The following is a 22,891-nucleotide window of genomic DNA, read 5'->3' as shown; positions in this document are numbered from 1 at the left end:
TGAAACATTTCATGTTGCATGTAGAGAGGAAACAATATACTGCTACATTTATTTTGATATTTTCTTTTGGTCATATTTAACTGCAAACCATCAATTTTTTTTTCATAAGAGGCATGTCATGCTTTTTGACTTTATTCTTCTTTTTCCAAATAAAGCACCATTTCAAAAAATGCATAGCACCACAGAAAATAGCATTGCTGGCTGGCGATTTTTCACCACAGTAAGCAGATAGTCTTACACCTCTGGTCACCTACAGTGGGGACAAAAGCAAATGAAAGTTTGAGAGACTCAATCCCCTAGAAAAATAACATGTGATCCTTGCATATTTATTTATATGAACTACTACTGCTAAAACCTTTATATATGAATATGTGAATTGATACCTGAGTGTGCCAAGAGTGTTTTTTTCCTGCTGACTAAGTAGTTTTAGTCATCTTCATCGTCATCATCTTTGCCACGCTAAAATGACAGAGGACTTGGGTGAGCGAATCAGGACTGATGATAGTCTCCTACATGTGCATTTATGAGTCACGGTTTTTTCCACAACTCAGCAGAAATAGTTGGGAGGTTTGTCTGACGTGATCCTTTTTATTGGAATGAACCGGCTGCCCTCATAACAAATTTCAGTTCAATCCAACTCCACTTTATTGCCTGTCAAAGTCTATTGAAGCTATTACTGCACTAAACTGCATATTGCCAGCATCAAATCATGACAGAGGCTTATTGTTTGTTAAATACATTTAAATGCGATAGTCTTTCTTACTGGGGGAGGTGCAACGACGACAGGATTCAGAGGTTCCACAGGAATGACAGGATCAGCAAGAGCAACAGGGGCAGCTGGGGCAGCTGGAGCAGCTGGAGCAGCTGGGGCAACTGGAGCAGCTGGGTCAGCTGCAGCTGGATTAGGCAGGTTGAAGCCAAAGGGGTAGAACTACAGAAAATAAAATAAATTGTGAATTCAATAAAATATCTGAAAAACCTTTGCCAGAGAAAATATGTTCTGCAGACACCTACCACCTCCTTGGTACCTATGCCATTCGGATTTGGAATCTCGTGCTTGATAAAGCCGTGGACCTTTCAATGAAAACAGACTTAGAAACTCATAATTGCACTGGAATCTGTAATACTTCTGATTTGTGGCTCTTCTTTGATTACATGTAGGCTCTAAAAACGTCAAAGTCTATAGAATTAACTCTTTTTATCAGATAGCATTTAGGTTTCTATTCCATTTCCATTCTTTGGATCAAAGTCTGCAAACTACACTCTCAATAGGTAAATATCTATATATATATATTTATGAACTGTGCTACTCACAGGTCCTCCAAGAGGGTGTCTTTGGGCATCAACAGGGAGCAACTGGAAGCATTAAAACAACATAGTAAAGAAATAATCACCAGATGCACAGAAAAGTTCTGAAAAGGTGCAAAACAATGATTGAACTCTTACAACTTCCAGATTGTCAAGTGGGACTCCAGCAGGGATAACCTGGGCCGCCTGAAATACAGTTTTAATCATATACACTTAACAGGGACACAATCTTATGAGAAAAGTCAGCCGTGTTGGAGAAAAGCAGTTCAGCTATGAAGACATCAGTGGTGAACAAATCATAACAGACCACCGTGCAGAGTTTGAAAATCTGGCTTTTACTGTGGTTAATGTGTGTGGGTGTCATGATATCCACCAGCTGATCCAAGCTGCTTCTTATTGTACCTGAGGTGGAGCGTAATGGATGTCAAACTCCTCAAATATCTGCAGCTGTAAAGAAGAGAATAAAATTCAGTGTAATGCAGGTCAGTGTAACATGTTCAGACAGTTATTGAATGTTGTTTTACTGATTAATGCTAAAGACAAAAACAGACACCATAAACGGATAACAATGACCGAAAAACTCCATCTGCTAAAAAAAACAAAGGTGAGTATTAAAGCTCTGTAGGTGATATTTCTCTAAAATACTGAAGATGAATGTTGTATGTTAATTGTTACATGTGAAAGAAAAAGAAAGGGAAAATAGATATTTTGGCAGAAATGTAAGTATTTTTCTTACAGGAGCAGAGATGGCCATCCCAAGGATGCAGGCAGCAAGCACGATAAATTTCATTTTGAAACTTGCTGTGACAGAAAGAGAATTTTGAGTTATTACATTTGGTAGTTTTTAGTGCACGTCTTTTAAAAAAGCATTCAAATTTAAAACGTCTTTTGCAGTTTCATGTGATATTAGCAGGATCTACATTACCTTTCTTTCCTGGCTGCACGTGAGCACTGGAGGATTGTTGAAGAGAGGTGTGATTAGAGGAGAGTGAGATCGCCTATTTATTTGCTGAGAGAAACAAAGGGCGAGCAAACTTTTGACAGGTATTGATGGTAAGCCAATCGTTTTTCTTTGTATGATCACAAACCTGGCAGCTGCATGTCTGGGAAATCTCTTAATAATTTTTTTGGCTTGAAAAGCACATATTTCACATTCCTCTGCAATGTGTCTTATCAGGTGCCTCCTTGCAACAGCTCAAACTCAAAAAGGGCAACAGGGTTATTCGGGAGTAGGAGTTGGAATTCAAAAGAGTGCTTCCTTACTTACTCCTGTGTGTTTTTCCTAATAGAAAATATGATGCTTTATACCTGATGATGTTTAGAGGATAAATGCTTTACCAACAGCAGTATTTCGAGGCCTGTTAAAACCTACAAATGATCATGTATACTTGTAAAACTGAATGTCTTTTTCAATGAATTGGGTAGAACTTTAAATTTACAACAGTTTTAGGGACATTCACTGCACATTGTATCTGAGCCTGCGTGGATACGTCAGAGGTGTGATGACAATCTATAATCTGGGATAAATATGCTTCAGGATGATGATTAGATAAATACTGTGCACACTCTCTTACATTATGGTTTTAAAATGTATTTAATTGAAGGTTATGAAAGACAGTAACATGGAAAGACAAAACAGTTCAGGCCCAGCCTTATTTGTTTTCCTTTTTTATTTGACATTTATTTTTATTTATTTATTTTTTTAAGTAAAATAATAATAAATGAAATTAAATAGCAACGGTTAGTAATATCCTTGAGAAGCTCCACTGAATAGTTGTTAGTACCCATCAATAATGCATTTTGTTTTCTCTGTATGTTGTGGGTTATCTCCACTGGTGACAACAGTCTCAGACAAGGGTTTCCCGCATGGGCTGAAGCTGGGGTTCAGCAGTTCTTTGGGCAGTGGCAGCATCCGACCCAGCTAAACCTGCAGAGAACCCGCTAGCATTTGGATGTGATCCAGAGCACGGCAGTGCCTTTATCGGTTGAGCTCCAGCAGCTGAGGTCCCCACAGCTGGCTGAACGCCTTGTTGTTCTGGGTGTGTGAGTCCTGCGGCCTGGCTCTCGGGCTGGACAGCTCCCGCAGGCTGGTTTGTAAGCACATTAGGCATGTACACCCCCAATTGGCCCATTGTAGCAGCCATCTGAAACAGTAAACAGAGATAAGATACTGTAAAGAGGCAAGGGAGGGGCAGTGTTAGTGGGATCACTGAGTTCACTAAACAGACTGTTTGAACAAGCTGGAAGAAGAAAAAAATCTTGGCTGTGTTACCTGAAGTTCCTCAGAGCTAAGACTGCCAAGAGGTGAGCTCTGGTAAGGAATTACAACATATGTCAAGTGAAATGTTCTCAGAAAGAAAATTGTGAAATTGCAAATAGCATTAATCATCTAAGTCTGCAGAGGGTGTTATATATTTACCATTGGTTGCTGTAGCATGTATACAATCTGGGGATTCTGTGGATGAGAATTCGGTTAGATAATTGTAACTCTTTTTTCTTTTTTTTGACTTATTCTGCATTATGTATATGCAGAGACACCTGTTGTTGCAGCTGCTGCTGTGGCTGCTGTATTCCCTGAGTTGCATCTATTGAAGGAGCAACTGCAACTCCTGCAGCATTTTCTGCAGGTAACACTGGACTGTTGGGAAGCTGATTTGCTGGAGTTTGTGGGAGAGCCGATTCCAGAATCATTGGGTAACCATATGGGCTGAACTGATGGAGAGAAGATAAAATAAAACAAAACAACACATATCAACAATTTCTGCACCGACACCACAAGTTACAACTCCAATATTAACTCCTTACTCCAAAAGCCAAAATACCAATGTCTTTATTTTCATAATACTGTGTCTTATGAAAGGGTTTCCTGTCTCCAGCAAGCGTGTCTCTTAGCTTACCAGCTGATTCCCATAGTGTGAGGAGAACAGCGGTAAGTATCCATAAGGTGGGAAAATCTGAAAAAAGCAGCAATACACATTTTTAAAGGGAGAAAATAATTTAAAATAAGAGTTAATATTCTGTTTTCTTAGCTCCCCCGCCTCCTCCTACTAGATGCTGCTGTGGCAGTGTCAGCTGGTGGGGTCCATAGAAGAGTGGCTGCATGGGCATGCCCCCTTGTGGATACCAGGGGTACTGTTGCAGTGAAGGAATGGGCTGTGGATCAGGCTGCTGTAGACCTCCTGCCTGTGGCTGAACACTGGGAGAAATAGAGGCTGGCGTAGGAGATTCGGGTTTCTGGTTTGCGGCTACAACGTGCTGAGCACCTTGAGTTGCTGTTTCCCTTCCTTGTAACAGCAGGGGACGACGGACATTTGAATTGACCTGAAAAAGAAAGAAAGAAAGAAAGAAAGAAAGAAAGAAAGAAAGAAAGAAAGAAAGAAGATGGTAAAATTATCACTGAGTCACAGAGTTCATAGAATGTCAAATGTTAATTAAATGACAACCAGTATTAAATGAATAAACATAAAATTATATAATTATATCAAGTATTGTATTTTAAACCATATTCTATTAGTCTACTTACTGGTACTGCAGAGACTTCTATGGTAAAGCATAACAGCAGCGTTATGATAATCATTTCCAAAAAGAGAACAAAATCGATATGGTTTTTAATCAGTTCCACTGGATCAGTGGGTGCTTTAAGGACTATCTCCGTGGAGCACTCAGGAGTAAATTCATTGAAACTGTATGGAGGGGTCCTTCAACTTATGCACTGCTCACAAACTGGATCAACCAATCACATGGCAGACTGAAGAAAGATAAATTCAACCTAATCGTCTGCTGAATGAAGCAGGGAGGTGGAAACCAAAGAAAATCTAATAAGTGTCCTAAACGGCATGTTTTTCTTCAATTATGATGGTGTAATGTCTCTTGAAATAATTAAACAAATGCATGAGAGTTGAGGCCTTGTGGTTTTCCTGCTACTACGGGCACCTACGGGTGTGGCTGATGTGGCTGATGTGTCAGTGTCTCACTGTTGTAATTGCAGTATGGTCAAACCAAGAATGTGTGATGTGCAAAAAAAGAATCTTAAAAAGCAGACATGAAAAATAACTGAAGCTGCAACAGACATAAAAATGAACACTTGATAAGTTAATGTAAGACATAAAAAAATGACAAACTACACATTAATGACATATATGTTGATTCAAATATTAAAATTAATTTGCAGATGAGCTCAAATGCTTAACTTAGCACTAAATGTATTTGAAATGTGAGAGAAAATTGAAGAGCAAGTAATTATAATATGTATAAATTCTATCCAGCTTGACTTTTAGTTGTTCTGTTTAAAAGAAATTTCCTTTGTAGATCACCTTGAATCAACCTTCTTTAATCAAACACTCAATAACAAATAACAAAATAAAGGAAACACAGATAATACTTATGACCACACATTTTTTTCACATTTGATAAAGTAATATCTTTCCATCATTTTAAACTGACACAACATTTTGTTTGCAACATCATACGCTAAAACGGCATACATAAAAATTACTGACAAGTGGCAATTTGGGTACAGGATCCAAATAATAATAATAAATTGTTATTAGTAATAGCAGTATCTGTCTAACTATGTAGATAGATCGATAGATAGATCAATAGATAGATAGATTAAAAAGTGCAGTATCCCACAACAAGGTTCTCTTTTCAAATTATAATTTATTCTGAAAAAAAAATCATCAAAGCATCAAATACAACAATTATGAAAAATACATATAATTCAGTGCATACTTTAAAAGTTGGTTGCCAGCTGGTTTACAAAATTAACCAAGTTTGCAAATTAGGCAGACATCCACAAAACAGGAGATTACATTTATAATGCACATTCATGCACACATCACATCAAAGAGAAAGTAAGAGACCATACTAGCTTTGTTAAAAGGGTGTATGCTAATGACAATCTTAATTACTTTTTTTTGTCAAATCAGCGGAGCAAGCAGTGCTGTGCAATCAGTGAAAATATTGCTGAAGAGGGTGTGTGAAGAAGAAATAAAGCAGTACTATGTGTTTAACTCATGAAGCACAGAGCCATGCATTAACAGCTCAGCAATCATCCCTCACTTAAGCTGTGTTGATCTAGGGTTGGTGTTGTGTGTACCCGCTGACTGGATATTACGCATGCATGTCGTCAGCATCCCTCCCACTAATGTCTGGAAGCCTAGTCTCTAACAAAACTCATCATTACCTTGCTGACTGAATGCCTCTCTAAATTTTAAATGTTTCAAATCACAGTGCAACATACAACCTCACTGGTTATATAAGTTTTGTTTTTTTTAAATTAAACAAAACATTCAAATAAGTAGGATCAACAAAACATATATAACATTGTAAAGGGAGGTTGAAGGATGCTGCAATACTGAAATGTGAAAATATGCAAACACGGTATGCAATATTTTTGAATGCCAATAAAATTTGGTTCATTTCTGGCTTCAAGGTAACAAAATGTAAAAAACAGACATCATTCTCACAGCATCAATTTCCCTATTATTATGCAGCTTTGTGCTGCTTATGCTGGAAAGTTCAAACCAAAGTAGTATAAGCTACTTTTTTTTTTCCAGATCCATGCTATTCAACTACTGTCTCCCCTCGGGGCTGTAGTGGTAGACATGATTGTGGTCCTGGAAGTCTGTGGCTGAATAGGTGGTTGCACACATAGAATCGGAAACAGAGTACAGATATTGAATGAAGGTCTAATCCAGCGGTGTTGGCCACTCTGCAAAAGCATTGAAAAAAATGTATATTACTGTGTTCTTTACAAACAATTATGGCATTATTTATGTCTTACCTCACTACTGTCAGACCCACTGCTGCATGAATGATGGCGCCTCTACAAAAACATAAATAATGTATTTGTTTTAAATATTAACAGAAAGGGTTTTGATAAGGGATAAAAATTGACAATAAATATCAAATAAAACTGTTTAGACATTTTTGTACTTACAGCAACAGAGCAATTGACCAAGTATAAAATCATGAGAAGAAAGACTTTCATCTTGCAGTTCAGAGTGTAATTCAGTTCCCTTGATAGTTAGAGCTCCCACACTAGAGTATGACAGTAAACAGCACAATAATGAATAAAATCAAGCTCCTGCAGTCTATCTCCAAGACAGTCCTTGGCTTTTAAATAGACTCTGTGCCCACACTGATCTCCCACGCTAAATGTTACTTCACCTCAGATGTGGTCAGTTCTCATGGCCGCCTCCTGAGGCAAAACCAAACTAGGTGTGAACACAATTTCATTAGCAGACTAGATTGTGTTTTCGCAACATTAAAGGCCCGCATCCTGTTTATCATGCTGAGAAGCTTTGAGTTTTTAATCCCATACACATACAGACACACACATACTGTAAGATTAAAATTTATATTCATATTTCCAATCTAAGTAAAATTCAGAGCATCACCATGTTAAAACATGTTCTAGTTATATGGATATATATGGAAGCAAATGTGTATATAACACAAATAAGCAGTTGCTGAATGCAGGGATGACTGATAAGTGGTTAGGCATTATATACTTGCAAAACTGTTGCCTAGAGCTGTATTTCCACCTGCAAAACAATACTTGCTCAATCTTTTCCAAATACTATAATCATCTTGTTGACATGTGGTGAACCTCGTTTTATTTCCTGTACTGTCATTAATGTTAGGTTGATTTTGATAATAGTGTTGGATGCTATAATGTTTAATTGCAGGCACATTCCATCTAAAGGTTCTGGTTTCCTTATCTGGTAAAGGATGTTCCCTCCGCTCCATTTAGGGGTTCGCCTATGCTTGTATATGGTGAACCATTAAAGTTAACCCATATACGGGTGTGGGGAGATGACCTGTGGATAACTAGGAAATGTGGTTAAATGGTTGTAAGCATATATTGTGTGGCAGGAAGTCACATATACAGAGACACAGACACACACACTTGCTCGCACATGCATGCACACACACACAGTGCCTTAGCTTTTATGGCACACTACATGGGTTTTACATTGTGTAACCAGTTTAAACCAGTTTGACCGTGTTTGTGTAACCCACGGTAGTCAATAAAAGAGCCTGCAAGGGGAGTCAGTTTGAAGTCGGCTGAACATCTTGCCGGACTTCCCTTGCTTGCAAGTGAGAACCGTACAGAGTGTCTTGCTTTTGTTTACAGTGACGAACCTCTTCAGCAGCAAGGTCTGACATTAGACCTAACAATTAAATTTTAAACCTTGCAAATGTCTGTGAGAGACTTTATTTTTGACAGTGATGTTAAAATATATGAGTGTTTCCTGGAGTTGGAAAACTAACTTGAAAGATCACTTAGGATGTGTTGCTTCATGTGTTACAATAAACTGTCATTACTCCAAAACAAAACAAGGTGCTAGCACTATCCTCCTGCTATATGTTTTCTTTTTTCTTTCTATATTTTTTCTTCTTGCAAAAAGCATTAGTCAGGCCATTTAGCCACATACCATTTATAATGCTGAAAGACTTAGATTTAGTTATCTTTTCAAATAAAGTGGTTTTCATTTCAAAGACCTACTTGTTACGAACACTGCAAATAGTAAGTTGATCTTCTTGTTTTTTAAATGTTTCTGATGGAAGAAAATATTACCAATATGCTGTGTGTCACATAACTAAAGGATGGACTTTCTCCTCCAATAAACTGCCATAGACCTTCTTTGGGAGACTGAGGAGTGTGATCCTTCCCTTGAAGCACACCCTAAAGTTCCCTTTCTTGAAGAGGGGAAACTTCACCCCAGTCTGCCAATCCAGAGGACTTACTTCAATGCAATATTAAAGAGGTGTGTCAAACTAGAAAGCCTCACAACATCCAGATCCTTGAGAAATTCATGAAAAAGCTCATCCACCAACCAAGTGTTTGACCTTCTAGAGTCAACAGACTGAAAGCAGAGGTGGTTTCTATTGAAATAATTAACAACTTCACAGTAAAGTGATGCTTTCTCTCTACTGATAATAGTCAGTGTAGCTCACTCAGCCATCTCTTTGTTTCACTCACTCCTTTTGGTAGAATCATCATGAGACTATATTTATTCAACTGCACTTTAGATCTCAATGTTTAAGTGAAAACATAGCCTATAATGGTTTTCATAATCCACAGTAAAAATAATAGTGAGGCATTAGGTATTTAGTTTTTTTATTTTTATACTTCTTTTATGTGCTTGCTTACAATAAAAAGACACTATTGTATTAAAAATATAAATTTAGTAATTGCAATATCCAGGCCAACTTACTGCTGCTACCGGTCAAACATTTTAGAACACCACAATTTTTCCAGCTATTTATTGCAATTCAAGTCATTCAAGTCAATGGATAGCTTGAAATGGTATAAAGGTAAGTGGTGAACTGTTAGAGGTTAAAAAAAGTTGAAGTTACCCAAAACTTAACAATAATGTACATTTCAGAATTATACAAAAAGGCCTTTTTCAGGGAACACAAAATGGGTTAACAATTTAAAGCTGTTCTGAGGCAATGGAGGTTGATCAAGCCTTGAAAGCTGTTGCTACTAATCCCTACAGGTGTTCCAACTTTTCTGGATTACTCACAACCCCCTCTGTCTGCATAAAAGTAGTGTTGGAACACACTAATGCACCATTCCCTTATGAGTATCAGTTGAATCGTATTGTACTGCAGAAAGTAGTGTGTTTGTACAAAAATGGCGAGAAAAAGTTAATTAACAATTTTAATAAAACTTAAAAATGTAGCTCTTTCCTACATGGAAATTACAACAGAAGTCAAGGTGTCAGTGAGTAGTTTCCTTTACAATCAAAAGGCACTCAGAAACTGATGTAAACTGGGGAAGAGGTCTGGCAGACACGAAGCCACAACTGAATCAGAGGACAAGTTTCTGAGAGTTAACAGCATGCGTGATAGGCAGCTCACAGGACAACAACTTCAAGCACAGCTTGCAGTAGTAGTTGTAGTAAGTAAGTCTCTGTTTCAACTGTGAAGAGAAGACTTCAAGCTGCAGGTTTGACAGTGGGGCTGCCACGATTAGTCACGATTACGTCGACTATCAAAATCGTCGACGACTGATTTAATAGTCGACGCGTCGTTTGAAGCTTTGTAAGATCCCAAAAGACGCAGGGAAAAGTAGTAGTATTTAAGAGTGTAATAACGGACTGAAACAGAAGATGGCAGCAATGCATGTACAAGGATGCCAGCTGCTGTTAAACCCCGAAGAAGAAGAAGACTGTGTCCCAGAATTCATAGCGTGGCCCTGCTCAGTTTTCAATAATGGCGGCAGCTAGTTAGTTTTAATATTACTCTTATTATTCTTTCTAGGTCACAAAATAAACGTTTAACATATTTTCAGGCGAGAATGTAGCTGTGTAAACCTCAAATATCTGCTCAGTTTATCAAGACACCACATATTTTCAAAAGTGTTCCGACGTTTTCGGAGACGTCTGTTACCCACTAGCTCAATAGCTAGCCGGGGGCAAGGCTCACTAGAGCCGGTGAGAACACCGGACTCCCGGCAAATCGTTTTCAAACTCACCGCTGCCTTTCCCTACTCAGGTTAAACATGATATATAAGTCACTTAGATAACTTAAAAATGTTATTGTTTGGCTTTTTTTTTTAGTATTTTATTTGTTCCTGAGTAAATCGGTTTGGCTGAGATTAAAGTTATAGTTTTTACACAGCTGAATAAACGTCAAGCAGCCAACTGATTAGAAGTGTGAGATGCTCGAGAATATACTCCGGTGTCCCGTTATATTTTAGATAGCAAGGAGCAGACGGCTGAGTTTATTAAACTTCACCGAAACAATCTGCAAATTTCATTAAAATTTAATTAACTACCATTTTGTCTTTATTTTTAGTTAGCACATACCTTAAACACTTAAAGCTGTAAGCTAATGATAGTTATATAAGAGCAGATGCGTGCTGGTGCAATAAGCTGTACGTTTTACATCCAATGGATGCATGATCTGATTAGTCGACTAATCGTAAAAATAATTGGTGACTAGTCAACTATCAAAATAATCGTTTTTGGCAGCCCTATTTGACAGGACCAGTTGAAGCAAGAAAGCCATTGCTAAGACATCTGAATAAGACAAAGAAGCTTGCCTGGGCCATGAAACACCACCATTGGACTACTAAAGACTTGAAAAAGGTATTATGGACTGATGCATCAAAATTTGAAATCTTTGGTGCTGGATCCAGGGTCAGTGACTTGTGCAGAGTTAGAGGCACCCTGAACCAAAATGGCCAAGGCTGGACTGGGACAAAAAATCGGCCCGGGCATTTTGACTAGAGACCGGCCCACCAGGATAAAGATTGAAAATGTGACGTCATTCAGGGGTAAAACCGCAAAGGATTCTGGGAACTTGTGGCAAGAGGTACTAGCGCACGCAGGCTTTCAATTGAACTCAGTTACGCAGCGATAAAAAGAAACCCAAAAAATGTCAAGAAGCTGTTGTATTATTAACTGCAATAACCGGTCGCATGACAGCCACGGGAAGCTGACGGGTAAAGAGATCGGTTTTTTTATCGGATTACGTCGTTGAAGAGAAATTTTTTAAGCCATGTTTCCGAAGTAAGAGCCGACGGATGGTCTGGATATACCAAATATAACGTCTCAGAACACTCGAGCTCACATGTTAGTGTGAGAACAAACTTCTTTTGTGAAGTGCATGACAACATGTCACATGTTTTATGATGAAGGGAAAAAGGAAAACTGAATAAAATGGGTGTGTGGTTTAAATGAGTGAAAAGCACAGACCTGGGGATTAAACTCATAGCTAATAGGACATTAGGGTTATGTTGTGTGTTGTGCAGCTGATGGTTGGTTTGGAGTTAATCTAGCTGATGATTTTTCTTTTGTTGTGAAGTTGAGCCTGCCAATTAGTATGATGGTATGATGAACCATGCTAATGGTATGATTTACCCGCCTGAGATGAGGAGCTTGTGTCATGACTTAACAAGGCCTTTTTATTTTGATACTTTCACAGTGCACTGAAAGTTTTGTTCGATAATCTCTGTCGTTTGAGCAGATCTGCACGATTAGAACAGAAAGCGCTGTATGACACGTCGTCGAGGAAATTGTTACAAGTGAGTTTCTCCACATTAAAATGGGCTCTGGAGAAAGTCACTTAACTGGGACAATTAGAAAGTAAGTTCCTGTCCACGACTGTGCGAAGTTAACCCTCACCTGACAAAGGTGCAGATGAATCTATGTGTGTTTCCTTTTACAGGAGCAGAAAGATGACAGCAACATTCGAGGTTGCGTGATGATTTAACCTTTTAGGTGCCACTTTCTGTGTCTGTGCATCTACCAGGGGTGTTATTCACTACCTTGTGTTGCTCACAGAGGAAACTGTGAGAAAGTGTGTACACACCTGCGCAGCGCTAACATTTACATTTCTTTTCTACAGCATTACAGTTCTTCATGCGATTTATAACGGGACAACTGGTTAATGTTTTTCTACTACAGGATTTCTGGGTTTATGTGTGAAGAAAACCGTGTTTACAGGTCATGAGTGGTGATGCTGTTACACTGTGTTGATGGGGAAATGTGAAGGTTACTTTGATAATGTGAATAACAACAAATTTCCTGTGTTGAAAACTGGTGTTACTTCTTTCCACAGCTATGGATGGCTAACTTTATGGTCTTTTTATGGCACCTCTGGAGCCTGTCGACCTGCGTCTAACCACGGTCAATGTGTGTTGCTAATGTTTGTTTTTCTGAGAATGCATGTAGAAGATTCGGCAGAAGCGGACAAGTGACATGAGAAAAACAAATAAGAGATGCAGTGTTTATGGAATAGTTGAATATGGGCTCATTAGCTGGCCACTTTTAAGCCCATAGTAAGATATGAGTGGAGTGACTTTGCTTAAGAGCAGTCACCGATTACATTAATGTTGACTGAGTACATGGGATTATCCATGTCTGAGGCGAATTATGGTAATAGTTGTAGTTTACTGATTTGAGAAAACCTGCACATGACACTTTTCTTGCTGATGTTGAATGCTTATTGCTCTTATGATACAATTGTTTACAAGTGTGGAGTTTGATTTCATTTCCAGATCTTCTTTTCCAGGCCATGATGGTGTGTATGCAGGCTCCTGGCAGAGCCAGGTGTTAAGCAAACTTAATATGCAAAACACGCTAACATCTTTTATTGCAGGGTTACGGAGCTACTCCAGCGGAGATGCCCTGATGTTGCCTGGGACATGATTTAGCTAACCTTTTTCTTTAAGACAGGAATCCAGGTTTGATGAGTTGACTCATGGGAGTGTCCATGCGTCAAGAGGGAGTGTCCAGGATTAACATTAAATAATGTTTTTTAACATTAAATAATGTTTTTTATTATTGTTGCAGTGATTTGTGTGATTAACAGTTTATTTACAGGTATTAAACCTATGCAAGTGGTGCATCCATGTTCAGATGAGGCTTTGATGGCCTATAAGTGAAGTTTACTGAACTAAAGAATGTGGTTTGATGATTGTTGACATGCTCTCCAAATAGAAGTTTTTCCTCCTAGCAAGGAAATACAGGTGCAGCAGTAATCTCCTGAGAAATCTTCAGAGGCCCAGTGAAGAAGCGAGAACCATTCCAGGCATAGTTGACAGCCCAGGCAGTGGTTGAGGTCAAAGGTCAAGCTGGTTGGGGCCCATCATGAGATCAGACTTTGGAGCCACAGCAAGGACCATGAAACTGCGTTGGAATGAGAGCTGTGCCAAGGGGGCCAACAGAGGCCAACAGAGGAGATTGTGGACAACAGACGGGCACCTGAAGGATGAGGGGAACGTGCCAAGCTCCATCGACAACACAGAGGGAGTCTAAGGATGGCATCATGATTCTGTGAAAAGCACAGGAACCAGAAGCTATGGTGGTGATGACAGCAGTTTCCTATGAACATCACCTAATGCTGTGTCACTATACTGTGCATACGATGACACTCTGAAGGCTGCTGGATCATAACAGCAGTAAGATAACTGAACCCAGCACCCTTTTTACAGAGGGGTTTTTCTGCAGAGCGTGGACAGTGGAGGAGTCATAAGTATCCCCCTCACAGGACGAAGGCCTGAAGTGAGGTAATGGGGGTTGGTAGAGGCCATAAAACTTGAGTGCTGAGAGGTCTGCAGCTTTCACGATAAGCTGAGACCCATGTCGACAAACAACAAAACCAACTGGTATGTTTGAATGTTTATTCTACATACATTTGGACTCTGGTCCTATGGACAATGATGGAAACAACTGGAAGAGACATTTATGACGCCGTGCAGAACTCAAACCACGCTGCAGAGAGACATGTGATTTGCACACCCGGAGGAAGCGCCACCAAGCTGAGATGTTTTTGAAAATGTTACTTTCTTATTCCAACTATTAAATTAACAATTCATTTGTTTGCTCGTAGGATGCAGGTTGCCATTGGATGAGATCAATGAGGAATGGGATAACTGCTAATACATTTGTTAAACTGTGTACTTTCACAGTAATTTAGGGTGATTTGACATATTGTGGCGTGTTGGGGGAGCGGCTAGTTCTCTCCCATCATGCCTTCGGACGTGTGCTGCTGTTTGGATGTTCTTGTTTTGTTGTTTATGTTTACACTACTTTTAACTGTTATCCTGAATGTTGTGTTTGTACTGTGGTTCAAAGGCACTTACAGTTGTTGTTTTATAGAATGAATGAAACCATGGGTGAGTTCTGTTATGCTGTTGATGACCCTTGAAGCACAGTGTAGCATCAGTGTGTGTTGTAATAAAGAGCTCCGCCTACCAGCTTGGGGTTGAATAACAATCTCTCTCTGTGAGCTTCTTTGTAAAGTTTCCTCTGCATGCCACATTGGTGTCAGAAGTGGGATTCCAAGAGCATGGCCACTATGCTGAAAGAGGAAGAGGAGCTGAGGAAGATTGAGGAGCTTATTACTCACCTGGAAGCAGTGAATGGAGCACAATCGAAGAAGCGGGGAGATCCCCGGGCAGTAGCAAGCCAGCCAGGGGAAGACCTGTGGGGCTTACCAGATGGAGCCTCACACCCCCGCCCACTGGGGAGCTGTCGGAGCCGCCAAGGCATGCTGCAGGCTCCAAGACCACGAGCGACCAGCCAGCCTCCACTCATGGTGATGCCTGGGAGCAGCACACCCTCATTGTTGGCAGCCGAGGGGGACAACGCCAACTGTCTCCAGGACCAAGTGCAGCCGCCGCTGCCATCAGGGGCTCCTGTCCGGGGGAGCATGAAGCTGCCACGCTATAATGGGGAGGCACCTCCAGAGACCTACCTTATCCAGGTACAGCTGGCTGCTCAGCTAAACGGTTGGTCAACAGAGGAGACAGATGTCCAAGTTGCCCTCGCCTTGGAAGGCAGGGCCCTGCAGATCCTCACAGATCTTCAGCCAGAAGAGCGTTTAAGTTGGCCTGCTGTTGCCAGAGCAATGCAGAGCAGGTTTGGCCTCCGTACACATGCAGATGATGCCCGAGATAAACTTGCTAACCGCCCACGGAGACAAGAGGAGAGTCTGGGTGCCTATGCTGCTGACCTACGTCTTTATGCACGTAGAGGGTACCCTGCTTTTGATGCTGCAGCACAAGAAGAGCTTGCTCTCCAGGCTTTTGTCCGGGGTCTCCAGCCAAAAAGACTACAAGAGCACATCCGTCTGCATGCACCAGAAACCCTGGCGGCAGCTCTAACTGAGGCCGAAAGAGTGGAGCATGTGCTCAGCCCAGGTGCACGCAGCCCTGGCATAAGTCACCAAGTGCGCCAAACGGACTACGAAAGCCTCCACCCCAAAAAGTGCCATCTCTTCCGAAAGGAGACGACCTTCTTGGGTCACGTTGTGAGCGGAGCAGGGGTTTCCACTGACCCTGCGAAGGTGGCCGCTGTGAAAGACTGGCCCATTCCGGGCAACATTGGTTGGTGTGGACATCCTGGGACCCTTCCCCACCACTGACCAGAGTTTCCTTGGCCTGGCATCATACTACCGGCGTTTCGTCAAGGACTTTGCTACCATTGCAAGCCCCCTGCACTGGCTCACACAGAAGGGCCGGGAGTTCCATTGGAGTGAGGACAGTGCCGTGGCATTTGATCGGCTCCGATCTGCACTGGTTGAGGCACCGGTGCTAGCCTACCCAGACCTGCAGCTCCCTTTTGTCGTGGACACCGATGCCAGCAACACAGGGGTGGGGGCTGTACTGTCGCAGGAAGGCCCTGAGGGGGAGCGGGTCATCTCCTACTACAGCCATTCCCTCAGCAGACCGGAGAGGAACTATTGTGTCACCCGTCGAGAGCTGCTGGCCATCATCCTGGGTCTCCGCCATTTCAGACCCTACCTCTACGGGAAGAAGTTCCTCCTGTGCACAGACCATGCGTCCCTCACTTGGCTGCTCAGCTTTAAAGAACCAGAGGGACAGCTAGCCCGGTGGTTGGAGACGTTGCAAGATTACCACTTTGAGGTCTGTCACCGGGCGGGACGTCTCCACACCAATGCAGATGCCCTCTCCCGACGCCCTTGTGAGGAAAAACAGTGCAGGTACTGCCAACGCTTGGAGGACCGGGAGGGCATGACTTCAGTGATCGCGTCACCACAGGGCGGCCCTGAGAATGACTCTGTTCCAGGTGGGCATTGTAGCAGTCTTCAGGTCCAGTCCGCCGCGGGGGATACTGAGGGTCTGGAGGCCATGGATCCCCAACAGCTGCAACACAACCAGAACCAGGACCCTGCCCTTTCCCAGGTTCAGTGTTGGATTGGAGCCGGTCAGAGACCATCATGGCCAGAGGTATCTGCACTGGACCTCGAGACCAAGGCTCTCTACTCCCAATGGGCCAACCTCACAAACCGAAACGGCCTCCTCTATCGCCGCTGGCAGGCTCCCGGGGGTCACCGTGAGGTCTTCCAGCTCGTGGTACCTCAACAGTTGCGGTCCAGGGTGCTCCAGCTGGTTCATGGTGCAGCGGGGACAGGACACTTTGGAGTTACCAAGACTCTGCGGCGACTCCGGTCTCGGTTCTACTGGCCCGGGTGTCGCCAGGACGTAGAGCTCCATGTCCATCGGTGTGATGCCTGCACGGCTCAGAAAGGGCCTTCCCAACGCTCTCATGCCCCCTTGCAGCAGTATCAGGTGGGGGCTCCCATGGAGCGGGTTGGTGTGGACATCCTGGGACCCTTCCCCACCACTGACCAGGGGAACCGCTACGTCCTGGTTGCCATGGACTACTTCACTAAGTGGCCTGAGGCCTATGCAGTCCCTGACCAGAGTGCTGTTACCACTGCTGAGCGTCTGGTCAAAGAGATGTTCTGCCGGTTCGGGGTACCAGAGGAACTGCACAGCAACCAGGGACGGAATTTTGAGGCTGCGGTGTTCAAGGAGGTCTGTCAGCGGCTGGGTATCAGGAAGACCCGGACAACGCCACTGCACCCCCAAAGCGATGGGTTGGTGGAACGCTTCAACCGCACCCTGGCCACCCAGCTTGCTATCCTGACCTCCCACCAGCAGCGTGACTGGGATCAACACCTTCCCCTGGTCCTAATGGCCTACCGTTCTGCAGTCCAGGAGTCTACTAAGTGCACTCCAGCGGCCTTGATGTTCGGTCATGAGCTTCGTACCCCAGTGGACTTGGTGTTTGGATCTCCCCCCGGGCCGGAAGTGTGCGGGGACCCCGGGTTGGACTACCTCCACAACCTCCTCGCCGGCTCCGAGAGGTGCATCAGTTGACCAGGCAGGCTCTCCGAGATGCAGGTTCCTGGCAGAAGTGAGCTTATGATACCCGCTGCAAGGGGGAAGGACTTTCGCCCGGTCAGCATGTGTGGGTCTACAGCCCGGAGAGGAAGAAAGGGCTTTCTCCCAAACTGATGAGCCAGTGGGTTGGACCCTGCACTGTTCTTGAGAGGCTGTCTGACGTGGTCTACAGGGTGCGGCTGGTCAAACGGAACAGGGTGGTCGTACTCCATCGCGATCGCCTGGCACCCTATCAGCCCTTGAGTCCATCCAGGGAGACGTCAGGGTCCCAGCTTCAACTGCAGGCCCCCAACCTGGCCTCGGAGGCAGCTGGGGGACCCACGGAACGTCCTCAACGAAGCCGTCGCCTTCCCCAACACCTCAGAGACTTTGCTATGGACATGCCGGTTGCTGGGGACAGCTAACCACTCAGGTGGGGGCTGTGTGGCGTGTTGGGGGAGCGGCTAGTTCTCTCCCATCATGCCTTGGGACGTGTGCTGCTGTTTGGATGTTCTTGTTTTGTTGTTTATGTTTACACTACTTTTAACTGTTATCCTGAATGTTGTGTTTGTACTGTGGTTCAAAGGCACTTACAGTTGTTGTTTTATAGAATGAATGAAACCATGGGTGAGTTCTGTTATGCTGTTGATGACCCTCGAAGCACAGTGTAGCATCAGTGTGTGTTGTAATAAAGAGCTCCCCCTACCAGCTTGGGGTTGAATAACAATCTCTCTCTGTGAGCTTCTTTGTAAAGTTTCCTCTGCATGCCACAATATGCTGTGTATAAAAATGTTTGCATTGAAACTGTCAGACATGAAGTGATCATAACTGGGAGCTTTTCTAGCATAAAGGTCAAAAAGGGGGGGGGATGTTAGGTTTTGTATTGTTGATTGTCATTTATGCTTAGAAATATTTAACCATATATGCTTAGAGGTGTATAATCAATTGTGTAGTGATAGGACTGTGATCTTTAGCAGGCTGCAAAGGCTTGGTGTGCATTCTAGAGTGGAATGCACACCCACATCCTAGGAGCATAAGAGAGGTCCTGTCTTCTCTTTGTTGATATAGCAAACACACGTATATCTCTTTAAGTATAAGAGCCTTTTGTTCAGATGGACCCGCTAGACTTCTGGCACCAGCTTTGGGGAGTCTTCACAGGGTCACATCTTGACCTCACACAAATCACATACACACACACACACATACACACACACACACATACACACACACACACAAAGGCAAGGTACTCTTTGTGTGTATGTAGACGTCATATGTTAATTAACCTATGCATATTCATGTAACCTCAATAAAAGAGCAGTGTTACGGGAGAACGGATGAGAGCAACTGGGGTCAAGCGAAGGAACGGCGTTTGTCCGGTTCTCTCCCGTGCACGAGAAACATGAAGAACGTTGCCTACTTCGTGTCTTGCTTGCTGTGTAATTACATTGTCCTCAACGTTCCAGCGAATAGGTTCAAGCTACAAACCTATCAGTTGTTGTATCTTGTTTACTGTATCACTGACAGATAATTTCAAAGTCAATTGAATGCTACATTATAGTAAGATATTGTGTAATGTGAAATACTGTAAGCAAATGAATAAACAGCCTAATTCTTGCTAAAACTTTGACTGTTTTGTTTGAATCCAACTGTTTTTTGCAGATGTACATAAAACATGTTGTTACTTTTGTTATTATTATTATTATTATTATTATTATTATTATTATTATTATTATTATTATTATTATTATCATCATCATCATCATCATTATTGCACTAAATACATTTTAAATAAAGGATACTTTGATATACATTCTACTTTAAGGTTGGAAATGTATTTTCTTCAACCTGAAATATCTTTTGAAATGTATTTTGGTTTGAAAAAAATATATTTTCAATTTCAAAAATATATTTTTTTGAGCATCACAAATGCAACATATATTTACCATATATTTGAAATATATTTTGGCCAGGAAAAATGTATTTTTTTACCGTATGGGCGGGATTGCGGTGTCGCTGTGCCTCGATCCGCACATGTCGTTGGCTGAAATCCCACAGCAAAAATTTTGACCTACAGCTCTACTATCACTTCCAACATAAATGAAGACAGAAAACTAAACAGCAGTGGCGTTTTTAGGCTTACTGAAGTTGGGCCAGCTGGTATTGTTGAAATCTCCCAATTCTTTTAATCTTTGGGCTGAAGGAAGGACAATACTCGGTGTATAAATGCTCAATCAACAATCATTTATTTCCATACAATCAACAATACAGAGCATTAGAACGTCCGGACGGGAGAGATGCTGCCAGAGGGTCAGGCACATGTCTCTCAAAGGGGTGGCGACATTCACAGACCTTTATAGCTTCTGGCAACCCCCCTTAGTCATAAAGCTACCTCTTCACATGTTTTTCTACTTCTTAGCGAGACTGGCTCCTGACCTTGCCTCCCTGTCTTTCTGCAAAGGTGGGGGTATAGAATGTGACTTATCTCTTCTAACCTAGACACAGAGTCTCCTCTCTCTTCATCCATCCATCCATCTTCATCCGCTTTGTCCGGGGCCGGGTCGCGGGGGCAGCAGCCTAAGCAAAGAGGCCCAGACCTCCCTCTCCCCAGCCACCTCCTCCAGCTTATCCGGGGGAATACCAAGGCGTTCCCAGGCCAGCCGAGAGATATAATCTCTCCAGCGTGTCCTGGGTCTGCCCCGGGGCCTCCTCCCGGTGGGACATGCCTGGAACACCTCACCCAGGAGGCGCCCAGGGGGCATCCTTGTCAGATGCCCGAACCACCTCAGCTGGCTCCTTTCGATGTGGAGCAGCAGCTGCTCTACTCTGAGCCACTCCCGGATGGCCGAACTTCTCACCCTATCTCTAAGGGAGAGGCCAGCCACCCTTCACGAGATCGCGGATACAAGCGGCAGAAATGAGCTTCCTCTCTCTTCATGATTCAGCAATAAAACATGTCAAGAACCCACAGTGTGAGACATTCTCAGCAGATCAAGGATACAGAGTAATGCACATTTAACTAATAAACTAATATCCATCCATCCATTCGCTTCTGCTTGTCCTTTTCAGGGTCGCGGGGGGCGCTGGAGCCTATCCCAGCTGTCATAGGGCGAGAGGCGGGGTACACCCTGGACAGGTCGCCAGTCTGTCGCAGGGCATAAACTAATATGTGAATATGTTATGTTAACTCAAGAATATAATGAGAACTAGACTACATACACAGCATACCATCTAAACTAAAGGATAATATATATTCTACAGCTGTTAACCTAATTCAACTAGATTGACTACTGGTCATAAAATAACATGTGTTTTTACTACTTGGTCTCAACAGTATATAATGATGTGCTGTGGGTGGCTAGCTACACAGCTATGGTTAGCCTAGCATAAACACAGTAAAGCTGGAGCATGAACGCTAACTTTTTTCTACTCAATAAAAATCAACGTGAGGGTTCCTGATGGTTAGGGACTAATGTAATTGCATGGCAGGATGCTGTAAATGGGCCAAACTTCAGTGAGGAGAACAACTGCAATAAAAGGCTAGTCATTAAAAACACTGCTGCATGGGCTGGGCTGTAGTTACATCGTAACGTTTTAAAAACTGAGCTTTAAAATGAATAGTGATGAGAAAATCCGAGACAGGTCCATAGGGATCACTGACTTTTTTTAGGGGCTTCCTCAGATTAAACAAGATACAAGTGGCCACTTTCATGAGTAAATCATATAAGGCTTACATGATTTACTCATGAAAGTGGCCACTTTCGCATTACTTTCATACATTGTTTTAGTAAGTATCCAAAACATACAAGTTTCATTATATAATGTTTCAAGGGATCTTATATCTGTTTTCACACATATATGCTTTTCATACCAGTTTCACACAAGACAGACAAACTTTATAAAATTTCTATATATCTTTTCCATATGGGTTAACAAACATAGGTATCTATAAATATGCTACATATTCTGTGATGATGCATACTGAATTATTTGGTTGATTTGTGAGAAACTGCATGAACAAGGAGATGTTGTTTATATTGACTAGAATAATCTGTTCTTTTTTTTTAAAACTCTTTTTAAGACCGAGTCACTCAGAAATAAGCGGGGATTTTCAATAATCGTGTAAATAAATAAAAAACTCCCAGTGCAATTTAACATAGGTTTTTATTCATTGATTGTTCGTTTTCAATTCATCCTTTGTGGCAGTAATAGCTGTTGGTTAAGGAGCAGCTTATCGTATAGCAGCAAGAAGCAAAGCAAGGAGCGTTGAATTCTGCAGAAGTGCTGGATTCTGTAGAAAAGGTAGTAGCAGGGTAAGACGATTTAGGGAAGGCCCAGTAATCTGCAAGAAAATCAGTAATATATATTATTACATGTGATAATGCATTCTCTGGTGAATAACTTCTTAGAGATATGTAAATATCAGAGAGTCAAGTGTGTCTAATGTTCAAACCTAGAAAGACAAACATGAGACTCACCCCCTCCCTAGATGAAGAACGTGCATCGCGCTCGTGTGCTGAGTCGTCCTGTTTAAAAAAACATGCAAATGTATTGTTTGGATATGACAAGATAGGAGCACTGACACAGTCTCTGGTTACACAGTTACACACACAGTGCAAGATATATTCATATATTACAGATAACATCACTAGCACAGTCTTCAGGCATATTACACTTACAGGATTTGCCAGAGCAAGGCTCAGCAGGCATCCAAGCAGAAACACAACCTTGATCATGGTTTCAGTGATTTCACCTGTTAACAATATTTCAGATGAGATGTGGTCAAAACCATCTGCAATATCACCATTCAACCAACATTATACTGAAAACACAGAAGCAATAAGAGATTGATGAGAAATGTTACCGTCAGGTCTTCACAACTTCAGCAGACTGTCTCAGAGATGTGGATGATTGTGGTAATGTTGTACTGAC

The 22,891-nt window shown here is 42.2% G+C and overlaps 2 protein-coding genes and 2 long non-coding RNA genes across 4 annotated transcripts; all 4 read right to left on the bottom strand.

Annotated features, from left to right (window-relative positions):
- Positions 1 to 110: 110 nt before the first annotated feature.
- scpp7 (secretory calcium-binding phosphoprotein 7) lies at positions 111 to 2,324 on the bottom strand. The gene is made up of 9 exons (XM_086297591.1): positions 2,234 to 2,324; positions 2,045 to 2,109; positions 1,711 to 1,755; positions 1,447 to 1,494; positions 1,315 to 1,356; positions 1,015 to 1,074; positions 764 to 931; positions 384 to 459; positions 111 to 250 (listed from the first exon to the last, which is right to left on the bottom strand). The coding sequence occupies exons 2-8, from the start codon at positions 2,096 to 2,098 to the stop codon at positions 427 to 429; spliced, it is 450 nt and encodes a 149-aa protein (XP_086153717.1). The 5' UTR covers positions 2,099 to 2,109; positions 2,234 to 2,324; the 3' UTR covers positions 111 to 250; positions 384 to 426.
- A 590-nt stretch (positions 2,325 to 2,914) lies between these two features.
- Positions 2,915 to 4,961, bottom strand: LOC147327799 (uncharacterized). The gene is made up of 7 exons (XM_086297589.1): positions 4,832 to 4,961; positions 4,357 to 4,629; positions 4,206 to 4,262; positions 3,847 to 4,020; positions 3,728 to 3,763; positions 3,581 to 3,619; positions 2,915 to 3,452 (listed from the first exon to the last, which is right to left on the bottom strand). The coding sequence occupies exons 1-7, from the start codon at positions 4,883 to 4,885 to the stop codon at positions 3,156 to 3,158; spliced, it is 930 nt and encodes a 309-aa protein (XP_086153715.1). The 5' UTR covers positions 4,886 to 4,961; the 3' UTR covers positions 2,915 to 3,155.
- Positions 4,962 to 5,740: 779 nt separating this feature from the next.
- On the bottom strand, positions 5,741 to 7,447 carry LOC147327798 (uncharacterized). Its single transcript, XR_015130049.1, has 3 exons — positions 7,250 to 7,447; positions 7,094 to 7,135; positions 5,741 to 7,021 (listed from the first exon to the last, which is right to left on the bottom strand). It is a non-coding gene; the product is annotated as an uncharacterized LOC147327798 (long non-coding RNA).
- Positions 7,448 to 22,104: 14,657 nt separating this feature from the next.
- On the bottom strand, positions 22,105 to 22,891 carry LOC147327797 (uncharacterized). Its single transcript, XR_015130048.1, has 4 exons — positions 22,824 to 22,891; positions 22,639 to 22,712; positions 22,438 to 22,485; positions 22,105 to 22,301 (listed from the first exon to the last, which is right to left on the bottom strand). It is a non-coding gene; the product is annotated as an uncharacterized LOC147327797 (long non-coding RNA).

The sequence above is a fragment of the Aulonocara sp. 'chitande type north' Nkhata Bay genome, linkage group LG6 (genome assembly GCF_057382095.1).
Source record: "Aulonocara sp. 'chitande type north' Nkhata Bay isolate Kocher_YH1m ecotype deep benthic linkage group LG6, A_spYH_male_GT1.1, whole genome shotgun sequence".
NCBI classification, from domain to species: domain Eukaryota; kingdom Metazoa; phylum Chordata; class Actinopteri; order Cichliformes; family Cichlidae; genus Aulonocara; species Aulonocara sp. 'chitande type north' Nkhata Bay.
This window is presented reverse-complemented; position numbering and strand designations above follow the sequence as displayed.